This window comes from Arvicola amphibius, chromosome 4 (genome assembly GCF_903992535.2).
Source record: "Arvicola amphibius chromosome 4, mArvAmp1.2, whole genome shotgun sequence".
NCBI classification, from domain to species: domain Eukaryota; kingdom Metazoa; phylum Chordata; class Mammalia; order Rodentia; family Cricetidae; genus Arvicola; species Arvicola amphibius.
Genome location: NC_052050.1, coordinates 51,319,801 through 51,335,907, shown reverse-complemented (window position 1 = coordinate 51,335,907; position 16,107 = coordinate 51,319,801). Strand labels below are relative to the sequence as shown.

The 16,107-nt window shown below is 51.9% G+C and overlaps 4 protein-coding genes and 3 non-coding genes across 10 annotated transcripts; 1 reads left to right on the top strand and 6 right to left on the bottom strand.

Moving 5' to 3' along the window:
• On the bottom strand, nucleotides 1–6,872 carry Mpdu1 (mannose-P-dolichol utilization defect 1). 4 transcript variants are annotated; one of them, XM_038328020.1, is made up of 7 exons: nucleotides 6,511–6,725; nucleotides 4,206–4,271; nucleotides 3,959–4,091; nucleotides 3,547–3,632; nucleotides 3,334–3,452; nucleotides 3,072–3,182; nucleotides 30–2,964 (listed from the first exon to the last, which is right to left on the bottom strand). In XM_038328020.1, exons 1-7 carry the CDS (start codon nucleotides 6,611–6,613, stop codon nucleotides 2,839–2,841), a joined length of 744 nt encoding a protein of 247 aa, XP_038183948.1. In that variant the 5' UTR covers nucleotides 6,614–6,725; the 3' UTR covers nucleotides 30–2,838. The 4 variants fall into 4 exon arrangements, with proteins under 4 accessions (XP_038183951.1, XP_038183950.1, XP_038183949.1 ...); XM_038328023.1 differs by lacking the exons at nucleotides 3,334–3,452; nucleotides 3,547–3,632 and having other exon boundaries at nucleotides 1–2,964; nucleotides 6,511–6,872; XM_038328022.1 differs by lacking the exons at nucleotides 3,959–4,091; nucleotides 4,206–4,271; nucleotides 6,511–6,725 and adding an exon at nucleotides 3,735–3,825 and having other exon boundaries at nucleotides 18–2,964.
• Sox15 (SRY-box transcription factor 15) lies at nucleotides 779–2,273 on the top strand. The gene is made up of 2 exons (XM_038328024.1): nucleotides 779–1,511; nucleotides 2,060–2,273. The coding sequence occupies exons 1-2, from the start codon at nucleotides 985–987 to the stop codon at nucleotides 2,214–2,216; spliced, it is 684 nt and encodes a 227-aa protein (XP_038183952.1). The 5' UTR covers nucleotides 779–984; the 3' UTR covers nucleotides 2,217–2,273.
• A 1,154-nt stretch (nucleotides 6,873–8,026) lies between the features above and the next one.
• On the bottom strand, nucleotides 8,027–10,560 carry Cd68 (CD68 molecule). Its single transcript, XM_038328079.1, has 6 exons — nucleotides 9,765–10,560; nucleotides 9,256–9,683; nucleotides 9,004–9,123; nucleotides 8,824–8,902; nucleotides 8,546–8,716; nucleotides 8,027–8,391 (listed from the first exon to the last, which is right to left on the bottom strand). Exons 1-6 carry the CDS (start codon nucleotides 9,808–9,810, stop codon nucleotides 8,258–8,260), a joined length of 978 nt encoding a protein of 325 aa, XP_038184007.1. The 5' UTR covers nucleotides 9,811–10,560; the 3' UTR covers nucleotides 8,027–8,257.
• A 75-nt stretch (nucleotides 10,561–10,635) lies between these two features.
• Eif4a1 (eukaryotic translation initiation factor 4A1) lies at nucleotides 10,636–15,892 on the bottom strand. Its single transcript, XM_038328078.1, has 11 exons — nucleotides 15,790–15,892; nucleotides 14,496–14,544; nucleotides 14,158–14,290; nucleotides 13,768–13,907; nucleotides 12,763–12,931; nucleotides 12,346–12,455; nucleotides 12,100–12,243; nucleotides 11,885–12,022; nucleotides 11,710–11,799; nucleotides 11,393–11,472; nucleotides 10,636–11,311 (listed from the first exon to the last, which is right to left on the bottom strand). Exons 1-11 carry the CDS (start codon nucleotides 15,810–15,812, stop codon nucleotides 11,167–11,169), a joined length of 1,221 nt encoding a protein of 406 aa, XP_038184006.1. The 5' UTR covers nucleotides 15,813–15,892; the 3' UTR covers nucleotides 10,636–11,166.
• Nucleotides 11,532–11,671, bottom strand: LOC119813832. The gene has a single exon (XR_005285278.1). It is a non-coding gene; the product is annotated as a small nucleolar RNA SNORA67 (small nucleolar RNA).
• Nucleotides 12,535–12,675, bottom strand: LOC119813876. The gene has a single exon (XR_005285319.1). It is a non-coding gene; the product is annotated as a small nucleolar RNA SNORD10 (small nucleolar RNA).
• On the bottom strand, nucleotides 13,437–13,580 carry LOC119813850. The gene has a single exon (XR_005285295.1). It is a non-coding gene; the product is annotated as a small nucleolar RNA SNORA48 (small nucleolar RNA).
• Nucleotides 15,893–16,107: the final 215 nt, after the last annotated feature.

Sequence of the window (16,107 nt, the reverse complement as noted above, 5' to 3'; positions counted from 1 at the left end):
CAGACGAATCTCTGAGTTTGAGGTCAGCCTGGTCTACAAAGGAAGTTCCAGGACACAGAACAGTTACACAGAGAAACCCTGTCTTAAAAACAAAACAAAAACAAAACCACCAAAAAGGGGGGAGTATCTCTGGTCCCAAGTCCTTTGGCTCCTCCTGGTTTGGATTTAAAGATGAAACTTGCGTGATTGTGTGGCGGTGGGGAAGTCTCAGGACTGGAAGTGGCTCCATCTGCCCAGGCACCTGCTGGGATGACTCAGAAAACAAAAATGGCCTTGGCCTATCTTCTTTGAGTTTCTTACCCCTGGGGCAGTTCAGGATTTGAGGAGCAACAGGCACCGGAAAAGGTTTTGAGTAGGGAGTGGCCCTGGGGGCATTTGATGCTCAAGCTTGATCCCACAAAGGAAAGGAATTTGCTTTAAATTGCTGGTAAAAAGTTGACAGTTTAGCCGTTTTGGGGCCATTAGGCATGAAGTCCAGACCTTGGGTGGAGAGGGGGCGTGGTGCCCCAAGGGAGGTGTCTGGGCTGCTAAGAGAACAGGACACCTGAGTTTGTGTGTGTCAGGACGGCACAGCCTCTGGGAGGGATTGGGGGAGGAGTCGGGCTTTAAGAGCCTTCCACAGAGGCTGAACACAGGTGGGGAAGTTCTGTGGCACCTGGGTTCGCTCGGCAGTTGTGGGAGCTTTGGAAACCAAGAACCTCACCGAGTTGCAGCCTCCACGGAAGACTCCGTCCCGCCCCAGCAGAGGGTAGGGAGAGGGTCTGGCAGTAGCTAGACTTGAGAGAACACAACCTCTTCAGGACAGTGGTGACAGACAAGGATTCGGCATTCCGCTTTCCAGAGGTGACGAATCCACTCCTGGGAGCAAAGGTTCGAGTCAAGGACTCTGGAAGATACTTAAGTACCCAGACTTTCAGGGTCCAGTCTTCACTCTGGGAGGAGGGCAGTCAAGACGCCCTCTCAAAGACGCTTTACTTTCAACCCATGGCGCTACCCGGCTCCTCACAAGCCCAGACTTGGAGCTTGGAGCCTCCGGTTCCCACAGCCTCTTTGTCCTTGCGACCTCAGGAGCAGGAGGGTGCCGGGAGCCCTGGAGCGACTGGAGGGCTTCCGCTGGAGAAGGTGAAGCGGCCCATGAACGCCTTCATGGTGTGGAGCTCTGTACAGCGCCGCCAGATGGCGCAGCAGAACCCCAAGATGCACAACTCTGAGATCTCGAAGCGCCTGGGCGCGCAGTGGAAGCTGCTGGACGACGAAGAGAAGCGTCCCTTCGTGGAGGAAGCCAAGCGGCTACGAGCCCGTCACCTACGCGACTACCCCGACTACAAGTACCGGCCTCGGCGCAAGAGCAAGAACTCGGGCACCGGGTCTGTCCACTTCAGCCAGGGAGGAGGCGGCCTGGCCTGTGGTGGCCCGCACTGGGGGCCCGGGTACACAACTACCCAAGGGAGCAGAGGCTTTGGGTACCAGCCTCCCAACTATTCGTCAGCCTACCTGCCTGGCAGTTACACGTGAGTGCCTGATTGTCTCCTACAACCACTCTGTACTTCCCCTTCCTAAAAGCTGGGTGGGGGATGAAAGCCAGAGGGCTAAGTTGGGAGAACGCCAGTCCATCCAAGCGGAAGCCACACCAGGCAGTTGGGTGGGAGAGCTCAGAATTCAGGACAAAGGCTTGTCCATCTCAGGATAATGTATTCTACTTTCTGAACGTCCGTTTCTCCACTGTTGATGGCCCTTGTGTGACCTGGCTTCTCCCAGCCCCCGGGGCAAGGAGAGGCCAAGCCCATCCTGTTGCTCCTTCCTGGCCTGCTGCCCCAAGAGGCAAACAGCGTGCAGCACGCAAGACAGCTCCTGAGCGTGCCCCAACAGAGCTAGCTACCTTGCTCTTTAAGCCATCCTAGGGTCTTGTTCCATGCCTGCTGTACCCAACATGGCTGGCTGAAAATTCTAACCCTGTCTACTGCAAACTGGTCAGACCAGTCTCCTACTGAGTTGGGGACACTGCCCAGTCTCTCCAACCCACAAGTGTAACCTCCAAACCCTGTGTTTCTCTCTACAGCTCTTCCCATTGTAGACCGGAGGCCCCCTCATCGTGCTCCCTTCCTCAGAGTGATCCTAGGCTCCAGGGGGAGCTAATGCCCTCTTTTCCCACCTACTTATCCCCAGGCTCTGCCCCTCCATGCAATACTTCCCTTGCTGGTGCCCCATGTCTGTAACCCACCTTTAACTGGCAGAGACATCCAGGGCCAACCCCGTAGACCCATCCCTTTCCAGTTCAGAGTCCTACAAGTCTTCCAAGGAAGCAGAATGCACAAACCTACACTAAACACGATTTTGTACAATGAAAGCCCATCTTTGAGTCTTTATTGTCCCACCTATTGTATTCTCATTACAGCAGCAGCCCATGTCTTCTCCACACCCTTCCCTTCCGTCTAGACCTGCCACAGCAGGAGCCTCCCCACCCCACCCTGAGGCCCTTATCTGAGTCATTCTCCCCTCCCCCACCTCCAGAACTGGGGTCATATAGATTATCCCAGCCAGGTGGCGAGGGAAGCAGCCACAAGCTCCCAACCACGTTTGTCCAGGCTCTGTCCTCCGCCTAGAAGGAAGGTAAGTAGACAAGGCACGACATTGCTCCAGTAAGACAGCTGCTTATAAAGTCAGCCTCAGCCCCTGCTGAAACAAGTGCGTGCTGTTAATGCGAACCCTGGCTCAGGAGGCTGCAGTTACAGTGGAATGAGGATGATTAAGTTGTACCAGCAGACCAGGTCATGTGGGGGGACCTGAAGGTAGTGGCCAAATGGAATGGAATGGAATGTTCTAGAAGCTGCCCCAGCACTACTGCTTCTTTTTCTGTTTGTGGGGAGGCTTTGCATTCCAGTAGAAGAGGACCTGAGCAGCAATGAGGCCATTGCAGAAGGAAGAGACCACAAAGACTCCAGCCATGAGGGGGTCTCCAGTTTCCTGTTTAGGAGAGACAACACAGATCTAGAAAGATTCCAGAGGGAGCAGCTTACTACTCAGCTGGGCATATGTTTTAGTGCCCTCTAGAGGACAGAAAGTGCACTCACCTGAACGGAAGTGAAGATTCGGGCCAAAGAGCCCCCAAACAGCATAAACACTGTGATAGCGGAAAGCTGGCCCGTGTGCCCATTATGGTAGTTGGCGGCTGCCTGGAGCAACTAGAGAAATTCATACTTTTGGTTCTGTCACCTGAACTCCTGTGTTCCCATCACTAATGCCTTCATTACCCCCAGACTAACAGTCCACACTCTGAGGTTCCATTCTGCCTCTACCACACAGCACACACATCCTTTCACTCGGAGTACCCACCTTCCCCACCACCACAGCAGGCACATTGGAGGCTTGGAGCAGGGTCACTACAGCCAGAGGTGTGAGTGGGGAGAGCAGCGCCAGCAGGAGCATCGCATAGCAGGCAAGGAAAGCAACGCCTAAGGTCAGGGAGACAAGGAGCCCTCTTGAACCTCCTGAGTCCCCAACAAGATTCCCAAGATCCACGCCTGCTCTCCAGCAATTCCCCAGCACCTTTGACGGTCTCTCCTCTGTAGTGCATGACCAGGAAGCAGATGGCAATTGTCTGGAGTGTCAGGAACAGTGCTTCACCCCAAGAGCTGCAGAGTCAAGAGTTGGGAGGGAAAAGGCAGGCCTGGAAAGAGGCGGGGAAAGCCTCCATAGCCATCCACCAGGCCTGTGCTCCCCCGCCTTCCCCATACCTGGCTCACTGACTACACTTCTGTGAGGGCTATAGCCCTTGCTAGAGCTGTGGGCGCTAGGGCTGGAGAAGAGCTCAGCAGGCAAAGGTACTTGCCTGAGTTCCAGCCCCGGGATCCACACTGGAAGAAGAGAACCAGCTCCTACAAGTTATCCTTTGAGCACTCCCCGCTCCCCAGTAAATAAATAACAACTAGGCCTTGGGGGTGAGGAGTGGGACCCTCACCTGAAGGGGAAGTTGTTGGTGATGCTGTAGACCACAGTTCCAGTCAACGCGGTGAGCTCCAGCATCACTGACTGGAGACTTAGTCCTTCGGCACTCTTGGCTCCCAAGATTTTAAAGATCTGGGGCAGCTTTACTGGGGGAGAGAAGGGCATGTCTGGGGAAGAAGCATACTATCCCGAGCCCTTGGCATTAGCCTCTCCATACCCCACCTTTACTCGAGCAGAAGGAAGGAACTATGTATACATACCCAGGAGTGACCCAGCCACAATGCCCAGCCCAAGGCCTTTGCTGAGGAGAATCTTGAGGCAGGGAACTGAGAAGAGAGAAGAAAGTAAGCAAACAGGTCTCTGGAACCCAGGTGAGAGTTTCAAGTGCTCTCGTAAGCTGTTCCCTCTCCCCTCACCCTTGGCATGGCCACCACACCAGTAAGTCTCCGTTTGGAGGATGATGGAAATGATGGGGCAGGGAGCCTTCCTGCTACAGACATCTTACATCCAGACTAGGTATGCTGCCAAAGCAGCTTCTACCTGAACGCCTTTCCTCCTGCCCAACCTCCTATTTCCTACAAACACTCATCAAGATAATTAATGACCTGAGTTCAATCCAGGATCCACATGACTGCTTACAACTACAATGAGATCTGGTGCCTTCTCCTGGCCTGCAGGCACACATGCAGGCAGAACACTATACATAATAAATAAAAAATCATTAGGACAGTGTGTTGTGGTGCATGCCTGTAATCTCATTTAATCTCTGTGAATTTAAGGCCAGTCAGGGTTACATCGTGAGACTCTTGTCTTTAAAAACCATTGCCAGGTGTGGTGGCATATGCCTTTAATCCCAGAGAGATCTCTATGAGTTCAAAGCTACAACATACATAGTGAGTAGGACAGTCAAGGCGCTGTAGGAACCATCTCAAAAAAATAAGGGCTAGAGAGATGGTTCAGTTGTTAAAAGCACTGGCTGCTCTTCCAGAAGACCCAGGTTCAATTCCCAGTACCCACACGGAGTTCACAACTGCCAAACTCCAATTCCAGAAGATCCGGCACCCTCACACACATACACACAGGCAAAACACCAATGCACATAGAACAAAAATAAAAAATACTGTGCCAGCAAGATGGCTCTGCTGCTAAGTCTGATGACCTGGGTGTGCATAAGTAGATGCACACAACAAAGGTGGATTTTAAATATGGACTGAAGGGATGGCTTAGTAGTTGAGAGCACCTACTACTCTTTCAGGGGTCAGAGTCCCTGCTCCCATGCTGGGTGGCTTACAACTGTAACTCCAGTTCCAGTGATCTCTTGTGTCTCCGGCATCTTCAGGCCCCTACATTCACAGGTCTGTATCTATAGACACTGTGTGTGGAAACAAAAGGTGTGTGTGTCGCTCAGGTGACAACTCTGGAGCCAGTTCTCCTGTTCTGCCTTTCTGCAGGTTCCAGGAATTGAACTCAGGTCACCAGCTCCACACAGACACGTAGCCGCCCAGGCATGACCGCCACTGCTTTTCAGTTGCACAGGTATTACTCGAGTTCCCTTTCCTTTCTCTTCAGATGGTCTCCTTCCAAAGGCAAATCTTTACAGCATACATTCCAGAATCTTCTGGTTGTTCCTTATTCAGTGGCCAAGCCTGCTCCTCCAGGGCTTGCTTTTATCATCTAGTATCTATCAATTATTTTGGTTTCTCAAGACGAGGTTTCTCTGTGTAGGCGCTACAGTCTTGGAGCTCACCTAGTAGACCAGGCTGTCCTTGAACTCAGAGACCCTCCAGCCACTGCTGAGATTAAAAGTATGGGAGGGCCACTGCTCCTGGCAGTTTCCCTAGCATTGAATCCCTGACCAGGAGGGAATTTGGCCCAGCAGTAGTCTGACTATTGCAAGCCAAACCGCGCTAGAACAGTGTCCTCTGAATCTGTGACCCGAGCAGAGCGGAAAGATGGAGGGCCTTACCAAAGGCTCCCACAGCTGGTGGAACCCCCGGCCATGGCCTTGCCTTGTTAAGAAAGGGAAAGGAAGGTAACGGGATGAGGTAGCTCATCCCTGTATTCCCAGCACTCTGGTGGCCGAGGAAGGGCAGCCTGTGCTACACAGTAAGTTCAGTCAGCGCCGGGCGAAAACGCATCTCAAAAAGAGAGAGGTGGGGAGGGGTGTCTGTCTATCTGTCTACGTTCAGTGTTGGGATAAAAGGAGTAGGTCTATACGCCCGGCTGGGATTTTAATTTTATTTTATAAAATATGAGTTCTCCAGGCTGGGGGTAGAGCTCGGTGGGCAGAGTGGTTGCCTCGCACTGAATTCGATCCCCAGCCCAGAAAGGGAGGTGGGGGTTACGTACTTTCCAGACGGTGAAACACAAATTTTAACTATTTTTGCGGGCGACTCCCCCTCATGCCCAAATATGGCACCTTCCCTAGGCAGGGTCCAGAACACTTCCGCCCTCTTCAGAAGCGCCTTCCGGCGCAGCTTCGCGTGACCGACTCCGGTATTGCTCACACCAACTCACGGGCCAGGGTTTGCTCGAACTAGACTTTAAAGGCTGAATAAAACTCACCATGAAGCAAGTCCCATTGGACGAAAAGTTGATCATAGCATTTCTCAGGTAAAAGAACCGGCACCAGCACCCGTTTGAACAGTCCTTCTGCCTCGCCCGCCATGTTGGAACGCTAGCTTCCGCCAGGCTGGGTCGCCCCGCCATTACCCATGCCGCGCATGCGCGCTCGCCCGCCGCCTCTCTCCCCAGGGACGGTGCAGCACCGCCCCTTCCACCGCCATCCCTGCCTCGGTAACCCGAGATTGCTCTCCTCCACGGACGGCGTCCTGTGCGCGCCTTGACGTTCGAATTTTAAAGCGTGTCTGAGTTGTACGCCTGCGCAGTTAGGACTTCTGCGCTTTTGTTTAGGCTATCAGTTCTGAAAGAAAGATTTATCCCTCCGCCTTTCTCCGTCCCTCCTGCGACTGCGCCATCTTGTCTTCTCTCGGCTAACTTTATATTTGAAGTTGGAAAGGAAAAGAATACGAGTCTTCAAAATGGCGCTGCAGCTCTATTATTTTTCCCGCTTGATTTCTCCGGAAAGAATGGCTTCGGGGAGAGGCCATTCTGAGCCGGGCATCCCTCCTAGTCCCCTGCTTCTTCCTCTAGTTTGTCCAGGTCTTGGAAAATGACCGTGAAGTAGAAGAGGAGCAGACAGCTACAGGAGAGCAGCCCCTGACACAACACGCAGCCTCTGCAGTGTGTAGGCTGGAACCCTGGGGATGATGGTCCAGAGGGCGCAGGCAAAAGGTCCCCAATATCCCTTGTTTGGGAAAAGGCACCTAGGGTCACCCCATACTGCATTCCACCACCCAGTGCCCGGACACCAGCTCCGTGCCCTCTCCTGATGGATGTGCCTGGCTCTCAGGCTGCAGGGCGCTCGTAAATAGTTTCCCTGCTCCTTGTCATTGGAGGGTGGTGCATGGGCATTCTGCCACATGCGCCTCTCAGCAGTGAGGGGCACCAGCCCACCAAGAATTTGGTCTACAGAGTCTCAGGACTGCCGAGGCTACACAGAAAAAGCCTGTCTTAAAAAACAAAACAGGAAAGCTTCTTCTTGATTTTGGTGCAGTGGGTGGTCACCTGGAAGTCCATTTTTAGGATCTGGTCGTGGGCTCCCCTGCAAGTGGCATCACCCCCCTGCACTCTGGTACCCAGGCATTAAGAGTTTGTTTGCGGGGCCTGAAGTTGTTCTACCCACTGCTTCCGGGGGCCGCGCAGTTCTTGGCAGTGGGCTCTTCCGGTGAATCTTGCCCTCACCACAACGGACAGTAGGACTCTCATTGCTCAGTAACCACTGGCTTCACCCTTTTGAAATGAAATTACACGGCTGCCTACTCCTATTTTGGCTGTGCTGTACCTGTAGCTTGTGAGGAACAGGATGCCAGGATAGTCTGATCCGTTATGCTAAGGGAACGGGGAGCCATTGGCCCCAGAAGGGAGAACCCATGAAGGCATTTGGTCACTCTGGTATTTTCATCCCTTCTTGCCAGCTGTCTCCTGGTGAGTCAACCATGGGAAGGCACAAGAAGGCACATGACAAGAAACTCGTGGCTTTTAATACTGACAGGGCATGCGAAGCCAAGGACAGATTTCATTCAGTTTTTGTACTCTTTGTGTGAACAGGAGTAGGATACCATTTATGTTTATTAATTACCCCCATTACAAAATCTTCTATTTTGTTCTTAAAGATAGGGAAGGAAAATAACTTGGCAGAGTCAGTGGCACACTGAAGAGATGAAGGTAGCTCCTTGGTGGGAGCCAATGCTCACAGGGGCTGGTAGGTGGACTGTCGTCTCCGGGTAATGCAGAAGGCAATGAGCACGAAGGCAAGGAGGCCAAGGAGGACCAGGCCAATGATGAGAGGCAGCCAGAGGGATTGGTCATTGGTGCAGGAGACGCCTGGGAGAAAAGGGAATGATTAGGGATTGCTGCAGTGGTGTCTCCATGACTTAGTGCAGTAAGCAAGAGGGCATAGGTAGTCTTGTAGAGACGACTAGGGTGTAGAAAGAGCGCTGGGAGATTCCCGGGAAGGAAGAGAGGTAGAAGGTCTTACATGGCCCCAAGTGTCCTGTGTTGGGCAGCTGAGCAGCCTGTAGCCTCAGGGAGAGCAGGTCGAGATGAACAGTTGGAGAAAGAACTATGCTTGTATTTCGGCAACAGAAGCTTCGGCCCAGGGGAGCTTGGAGCTCTTGAAGAGATGAGTTCTGGGCTGAGAATGTCCACTCTGAAGAAGTCAGTGATGAAAAGTCAAATCCAGTCCATTCCCAACTCCCGAGTCCTCTGTTCCCTCCACACTGGCTAGTGTTGTGTGGAGAAAGGAAGGTTACTCACGTGTTGCGTGTGGGAAGGACACGTTGTATTCCACTGCCATATAGTTGAGGTAGACCATATTCTGACTGTGCTCCAGGTCCTTGAGGTGAACACAGAGGATCAGAGCAGCAGGGATGGTTGCATCATGTCCATAGAGCAAGAAGGTAGGCGTAGGGGCTTGGGTATGGGAAGCTGTCTAACCTTTTTGAATCCCAAGGTGAGCTGTCCATCAGGAAAGAGGAGAAGCAGGTGGGGAGAGGCACCGACACAGCCACCCTGGACCTTGGTTTTGTTGGGATTCAATGTAGAGATGCCCCAGGCCTACAGAAGTGAAAGAACAGTGAGTCTGAAATTACATGGCTGGGCCATGCAATGTTTTTTATCCCCACCTCTGTTCTCCTTCTGGACAACAGGAGTTGCCTCTTTTGCCCCCTTTAAGCCCCTTAGCTTTACCTTTCCTCCACTCTGGGTTGGGTACAGGATTCGAATCTGAATTTGTGCTTGGAGCTGAGCACAGGGCTGGGAGCCATTGGTCCATGTGTAGTTTCCGAGAGTCCCCGTGGTGCCTGGACTAGGACTCGGAGAGGGTGGATATGGTCCAGGGTGAGGGCTGGTGGTGGTGGTGGTGAATCCTGGACTAGTAGCAGTGCCGTTGTTTGTGGTGGGAGAAACAGTGACGTTCCCATGACTGGTGGTCGTGGCAGGGCTGTGAGTGGAAGTTGAGGGTCTGGAACTGGTAGTATTACTTGTTGGATGAACTGTAATGTTCCCGTGGCTGGTCGTATGGCTTGCTGTGCTTTCTGTAGTTGTAGGCGTCACCGTGAAGGATGGCAGGAGAGTAGCAGCTTTTTTGTGAGGACAGTCTTTCCCTGTTCCTTGGGCTTTCATCGAGATTGGTTAGCCATCTAGGTAGAGGTTCCTGCCCAGGAGCTCCCTCCCACCCACCTCTCAATTCTCCTTACCTACAAGCAGTCCCAGTGAGACCAAGCAAAGCACTTCGAGCCTCATGGTAGAACAGTTCAGAGTCCAGCTGGGCTGTGCTAGCTTCTTCCTCAATCCTCTTGGAAGAGGAAATGAAAGTTGTACTTCCCTTAACTAAGATAATCCCACCCCAAACTGACTCAGACACCTCCGCTCCCATGTTAGTCACTGGCTTTCACAACTAAGCCATGATTGGCAGTGGCCTTATGAGTGGGAGGTACAGTCTTGGTTACCACGTGAAAAATGAGGCAGTTGACTCAAGAGGATCTTACCTAAGCAAAACTTGCTCTACTTGGTTATTTACAAGGCAAGATATGCATTTTCCTCATTGGTCAGAAATCTAACCACACCTGTGTGCACCACCTTCAAAACCAGCACTAGAGGCAGGCAGGTCTAAGAGGCCAACCTGGTCCATACTTTCAGGACAGGAGCCCCCTTCCACCAACCCAAAGGAGGCAATCAGCATCCATATCTGGGTTGGGCCTCAGCTATGACTATGCAGAACTCAGTTTCACTTACTCCTTGACCCCATTGTTAGTTCCTCAAGGCTGGAATCACATGACACTTGTGACTAACCTGTTCAGGGCATTATACTGTCAGTACTTTATACAGTGGGTCATGGCTTTGAGACAGGGTTTCTCTGTAGCTTTTGGAGCCTAGAACTAGCTCTTGCAGACCAGGCTGGCCTTGAACTCAGAAATCCACATGCCTCTGCTAGGATTTAAGGCGTGCCTCATTTGTTATTTGTAAGCACACACAGCAAGGAGGCAACACAGCAAATACAGTAAGGAACTAGCACAGCTGATCCACACAAGCAGCAGGTGGCAGAGGAACAAACAAGAAGCCCAAACAGGCAGTTTCCAAGTAATTTTATTCAGAATTCTTGTGTTTGTTTCCTGAATCAATAAATACTATACAAAACAATGTAAAAATGGCTACCATATTCTCTCCCCTGCTCCCCTCACCTGGGGAACAATTCCCCGGACAACTTCACACAGGGATTCTCCCTGTAGATTTGGTCCAGCAAATGAGGCCAGACATCTTTTAGACCCTTGACTCACTATGAGACTTGGCCGGGGTAAGAAAGCCTTTTAGAATCAGGTGACTAGGACTAGGTTAGGGAAATGATTAGTGTTTTGGAGGGAGGAGACGGCGCCTGGGGCAGAGCCTACCCCAAAGAAAAGGGTGTCTAAAATGTTCACGGTTCCTTCTTTTTTGCCTCAAAAAGTGACATTTATTCAAAGAGAGAGAGAAAAAAAAAACAAAAAGCAAAAAAACCAAAAACAAGATGTCCATCCCTTGGCTCCCTTCCCTCCCCCCTCCAGCTGTTCCTCAGCCCCCCAGGACTGAACCCTGGCTATGGCCAGGTAGCAGGACAGCCCCTCAAATGAGGTCAGCAACATTGAGGGGCATCTCTTCAATGGAAGTGTTGTAGAATGTCTCAATGTCTCGAAGAGTCCTCTTGTCTTCTTCCGTCACCATGTTAATGGCCACACCTTTACGGCCAAAACGACCACCACGGCCAATTCTAAAGAGAAAATATGCAAGTGAGAAAGGGGTGCCCGCAAGTTTGAGCAAATGAGTTTTGGTACCTCAGATCTTCATTTACCTGTGGATGTAGTTTTCCCTGTTTGTGGGAAGGTCGTAATTAATGACTAGGGAGACCTGCTGCACATCAATGCCTCTGGCCTAGGTCAAGAAAGATGATAGAGCTGTCAGAAGATAATCTACCCAGACTGACTAGGTGTACATGTAGGCTACCAAAGGCAGGAAAAGGCAACAAGCAACCCTTGTTCCCCAGACCTCAGGCATGCCAGATTTTCTTCCAAGTTGCTACGTTCCTGAAAGGGGCACTAGTCAGCCCCTTGGAGAGGGAATCACCTTGGACTGGCTCCCCCCGCCTTCCCTAAACTGGCCTCTACTCACCAACAGGTCAGTGGTAATTAATACTCTGCTAGAACCAGACCGGAACTCCCTCATGATCACATCTCGTTCCTTTTGGTCCATGTCGCCATGCTAGAAAATAAGGATGTAACAAATAGCTCAACCTACTCTTAACACACATACACATAGCTATTTAACAAGTTTTGAGAAAACTTACCATGGCAGAAACAGTGAAATCCCGGGCATGCATCTTCTCAGTGAGCCAATCCACCTTCCTTCTGGTATTGATAAAGATTACTGCCTGGGTGATAGTCAGGGTTTCATACAAGTCACACAATGTGTCAAGCTTCCACTCCTGGAGATCCGGAAACATCAGTCAGGGGCTATACCCAACAACTTACTACCAGGTCCGCCTCCTGCACCGGGCCCCACCTCTCGTTCCACATTGATGTAGAACTGGCGGATACCCTCCAGGGTCAACTCTTCCTTCTTGACAAGAATCCGAATGGGGTCTCTCATGAACTTCTTGGTCACCTCAAGGACATCAGAGGGCATTGTAGCAGACAACAAAACTACCTAGTTAGTGGGGGTGAAAATAGATCAGCCACAAAGATGTTTTGTGCTCCTCACATCACAACCAAGCCACGTTTACCCCACGAAGACTGCCACCTTCCTTACCTGTGTGTTACTGTTGAGCTTCTGGAATATATCATAGATCTGGTCTTTGAACCCACGGCTTAACATTTCATCTGCTTCATCCAGTACAAACATCTTGATATATTTTGGCGCTAGAAGGCAGAAAAGATACCAAACACGGTAAGAAATGTGAAATATATTTAAGTTTCTTGGTAAGAGGGCAGCCAGTCCGCTCTCAGAATACAAGGACTGATCCTTTGCCCAAGACCTCCCTGCTAAGTGAGACAACAGCCCCGGGAAGTAGAACACTACCTGGGCTAAGGCAACAGGGAAGCTGGGCTCAGATGACACGCATGGGGTTCATCACAGAGCAACTCAATTCTAAGTAAGGAAAACTAACATCCTAAGAAATGAAACTTGGGAAAGCCATCCAGTAACTAACTGTAAAATAGTACTTACACAAGTATCTCCGGTTAAGCATATCAAACACCCGGCCAGGAGTGCCTACGATGATATGGGGGGCTTCCATCTGCAGCTTCTGCACCTCAGCACGCACATTGGTACCCCCAATACAGGCATGACAAGAGGCACCCATGTAGTCTCCTAATGCCATGACCACTTTTTGTATCTGAACACAAAAGAGACATCTACATTAGCTTGGGCTATGACAGGCCGTTTACTGAATTATCCTGCCCGTTCCCTGCTGAAAAGCAGCTGTCAATTTAATCTTTACCCCCCCACCCTCCCACTGCCATTACAAATGGCAGGCCTTATTTCTAAACACAGGCTCACAGTAAGTTTTCTACTCTACATGTAACCCTCTAAAAAAACCCAGGCCAGCCCTATGGCGTGGAACTCACAGCCTCCACCCTACCATCACACCCCAGAGACTGGATTCTGAATGCAACGACATACCAATATGTTTATTACATCCCTGCCACAAAACAAGACTTCACTCTACCAGGCACATGTTCCACTACTAAGTTATACCCCAGTCCGTATTCAAACAAAGCACACAAACAATGATCTGGATATACAGGGCCCTCACTGTTAATTCTATTTTCTTGCTTCTATCAACACCCAGATGCTCCAAAATAATCACCGGGTTTAAATAGTTAATAGTAGCATCAGGATTTTGTGCCCCAGGCATGAAACAGCTTTGGCCACCAAGCCAGGCATCAAGCTAGGATGAACAAAGGACTGCCATCTGCTCTGCCCCTGGCTGATATAAGAGCAACACCACCACCAAGGTGTCTCTTTGCCCATTGCCAGGGGTTCTTTCATAGAACAGCTGACCCTGCCCAGACAGCTTGATTACACAGAACTGGGTAAAGAAGTTTCAGGAGCAAAAAAACTGTTGATAATCAACAGCTCTAGAAGATACCAGTGACAGAAAATGCACCCGCCCTTTTGGTTGCTGCTGTTCTTACACCAGCCATTTAAAAAGGAAGAAACCACTCTTACCTGCTGAGCCAACTCACGAGTGGGTGCCAGAACCAAAGCCTGAGTGGCCTTTAGATCTAATTCAATCTGTTGCAAAATTGATATGGCAAATGTAGCTGTTTTCCCAGTCCCAGACTGGGCTTGAGCAATCACATCATAACCTACAATCAGATCAAGAATTACATTTGGTAAAGGAGCTTGGGTTCATAGGCACTCAGGACCCTAGTTCATGGTATCAGTAAGGAAACAAGGATGCAAAGTGTGGGGACCTCCAACTTCTTGTCATAACGCTATTGTGACAACAGACGCCAGGGCACCAAAAACATTATCAAGTATACCTACCTAGGCTAGACACTGACCATTAAAATCTACCCAGGGACAATCCAAATCTATCCTGACAATGATTCTTACCCTTGATACAAGGAAGAATGGCTCGCTGCTGGATGGCAGAGGGCTTCTCAAAACCATAGGCATAAATACCACGGAGGAGGGATTCTGAGAGATTCATGTCATCAAAACTATCCACAATCTCATTCCAGTTACTCTGCAGAATGAAAAAAAAAGAAAACTTAGTAAGACAGTAACATGTTTTACACAAAAGCTGCACAACCACTCCACCCAAGCCGGCAACTCATTCTAGGTGTCTGAGGTCACTGTCACTATAAGGAGGTGCTACCTGCTTGCTTCAGATGTGTACATCAAGCATTTGATTAGGAGAGAAAATTCATGACAGGGTAGAGGAGTCTCACCTCGATGACGCCTTCGGGCTCCATCCCGTCAGGGCCATTGTCTCTGGATCTGTTGATTCAAAGCATTAGTGTTGTTTTCCTGCTGGAGTAGAGTACGGAAGCAAGCAGCCCATTCCCGATCCAACTCCCATTTGTTCCCAAACGACAGTCAAGAGGCACTTTAGAGTGAACCTCCTGTGAAGATCAACGGGCTGTGCCTTCACACACAAGACGCCGAGATGCTGCCAGACCCACATGTTCTGAGCCCGGCGGAGCAAAGCGTGTGCGCCTCCTCCCGGGCATCAAGGCCACAGGAAGTCCCGCCCTTCACCTCGGAGTTCCGAGGGTGGGCCGTCCCCTTCCCCCCACGTCATGCCGCCCGCGCCCTCCCCCACTCCCTCCGGCCTGCCCCCCCTTCCCAGTACCCGGATGTGGGAGGCCGCGGGCGGTGGCGGCCTCGCGCACAATGAGCCCCGGCCGAGTTAGCTAAAGGGGAGATTGCACAACACAGACAAGCGAAGCAGACTGGGGGAGGGGAAACCTCTCAAGCGGCCATGTGCTCATTCGCTCCGCCACTCGGCGGCGTCTCCCCCGCCATGAAACAATCCGCAACCCGCCCGCCCCCGTAGAGAAATGGCGTCGCCCTCCCATACCTCAGGCCGCTCACCCCCGAAGGAAAGTGGACCTGCCCATCCGCAGTTTGCCAATTGCCCGGCTTGTGCGGCAAAATGGACCCGCCCGCCCGGCGCCGGGTGGGCTCCTGGTGCCTCACGCGGTCGCTCCTCGGGGTTAAGCTCAGTCCTGGCCGTCAAGAAAACCAGCACCCTGAACGGCCGGTTTCTTCTTCCCCGACCCACATTCCAAGAGCGACGTGAAGACCCAGGCACCCCTGCCTGTCCCGAGTGGTACCGCCAGAATCCTCCGGAACCCTCGCGCGCGCCCTGCCCGACACAGGGAGGCAACCAGACCAGCCGGCTCCGGGCCGCGCAGCCACCTCTCCTCTTTCCCACGCTAGGTCGCGACCTCGTCTCGCCTTTCAGTACCCGGGCTCCGCGCACCGCACCCCCCCCTTCGGGCAGAGGCCTCGCGACGAACCTCGCGCCCTCCGCCCTTTCCCGTCTCCGCGCTGGTGGCAGCGTCGGCCGTGGATGGCTTCCCCCTTGCTCCCCCTCCGGACAGTTCCTCCCGGCTCAGTTCCCCCGCAACCTGGTAGGTTTGGGGCGATGGGCCTCTCAACTCCACCCGCCCCCCCGCGGGACCTTCGAAGGGAGCGGCGGGGTAAGTAGCCACCACCTCTTGCAAATGCCTTTCTTACCGAGAATCCTGACTCGCAGACATGATCCTTAGAATCTAGGGCGGAGTGCCCGCCTATCGACAACTTATAGAGCACCCGACCCCGCCCCAGCCATCGCATTGGCTTGGCCGCCTCTGCCCCGCCTGCCGGCGCTCTGCAACTCGACGTGACGTTAGTTTGTAGGCGCTTTACCTCGGACGCCCTATTGGGTAATTTGCATGTCTATCAAGGTCGAGGCCCGCCCTACAACCTCATTGGCTGAAAGGCCCGCCTTTCTCGCTGGTACGGAAGTGACATATAGAAGTCGGGCCTCGCGGCAGGGCAGCCATCTTGGAGCCC

Bases quoted from the DNA above. Each gene is read 5' to 3' on its own strand.
- Sox15 (XM_038328024.1), top strand. From the start codon at position 985: ATGGCGCTACCCGGCTCCTCACAAGCCCAGACTTGGAGCTTGGAGCCT. The intron at 1,512-2,059 runs GTGAGTGCCTGA...TTCTCTCTACAG, and splicing joins TACCTGCCTGGCAGTTACAC to CTCTTCCCATTGTAGACCGG.
- Cd68 (XM_038328079.1), bottom strand. From the start codon at position 9,810: ATGAGGCTCGAAGTGCTTTGCTTGGTCTCACTGGGACTGCTTGTAG. The intron at 8,717-8,823 runs GTGAGTAACCTT...TGACTTCTTCAG, and splicing joins GTCCTTCCCACACGCAACAC to AGTGGACATTCTCAGCCCAG. The intron at 8,392-8,545 runs GTAAGACCTTCT...CTTTTCTCCCAG, and splicing joins CACAGGACACTTGGGGCCAT to GCGTCTCCTGCACCAATGAC.
- Mpdu1 (XM_038328020.1), bottom strand. From the start codon at position 6,613: ATGGCGGGCGAGGCAGAAGGACTGTTCAAACGGGTGCTGGTGCCGGTT. The intron at 4,272-6,510 runs GTGAGTTTTATT...CTCTCTTCTCAG, and splicing joins CCAATGGGACTTGCTTCATG to TTCCCTGCCTCAAGATTCTC. The intron at 3,453-3,546 runs GTGCTGGGGAAT...CCCTGACCTTAG, and splicing joins CAGAGGAGAGACCGTCAAAG to GCGTTGCTTTCCTTGCCTGC.
- Eif4a1 (XM_038328078.1), bottom strand. From the start codon at position 15,812: ATGTCTGCGAGTCAGGATTCTCG. The intron at 14,545-15,789 runs GTAAGAAAGGCA...TTGAATCAACAG, and splicing joins TCTGCGAGTCAGGATTCTCG to ATCCAGAGACAATGGCCCTG. The intron at 11,473-11,709 runs GTGAGTAGAGGC...TTCTTGACCTAG, and splicing joins TAATTACCACTGACCTGTTG to GCCAGAGGCATTGATGTGCA.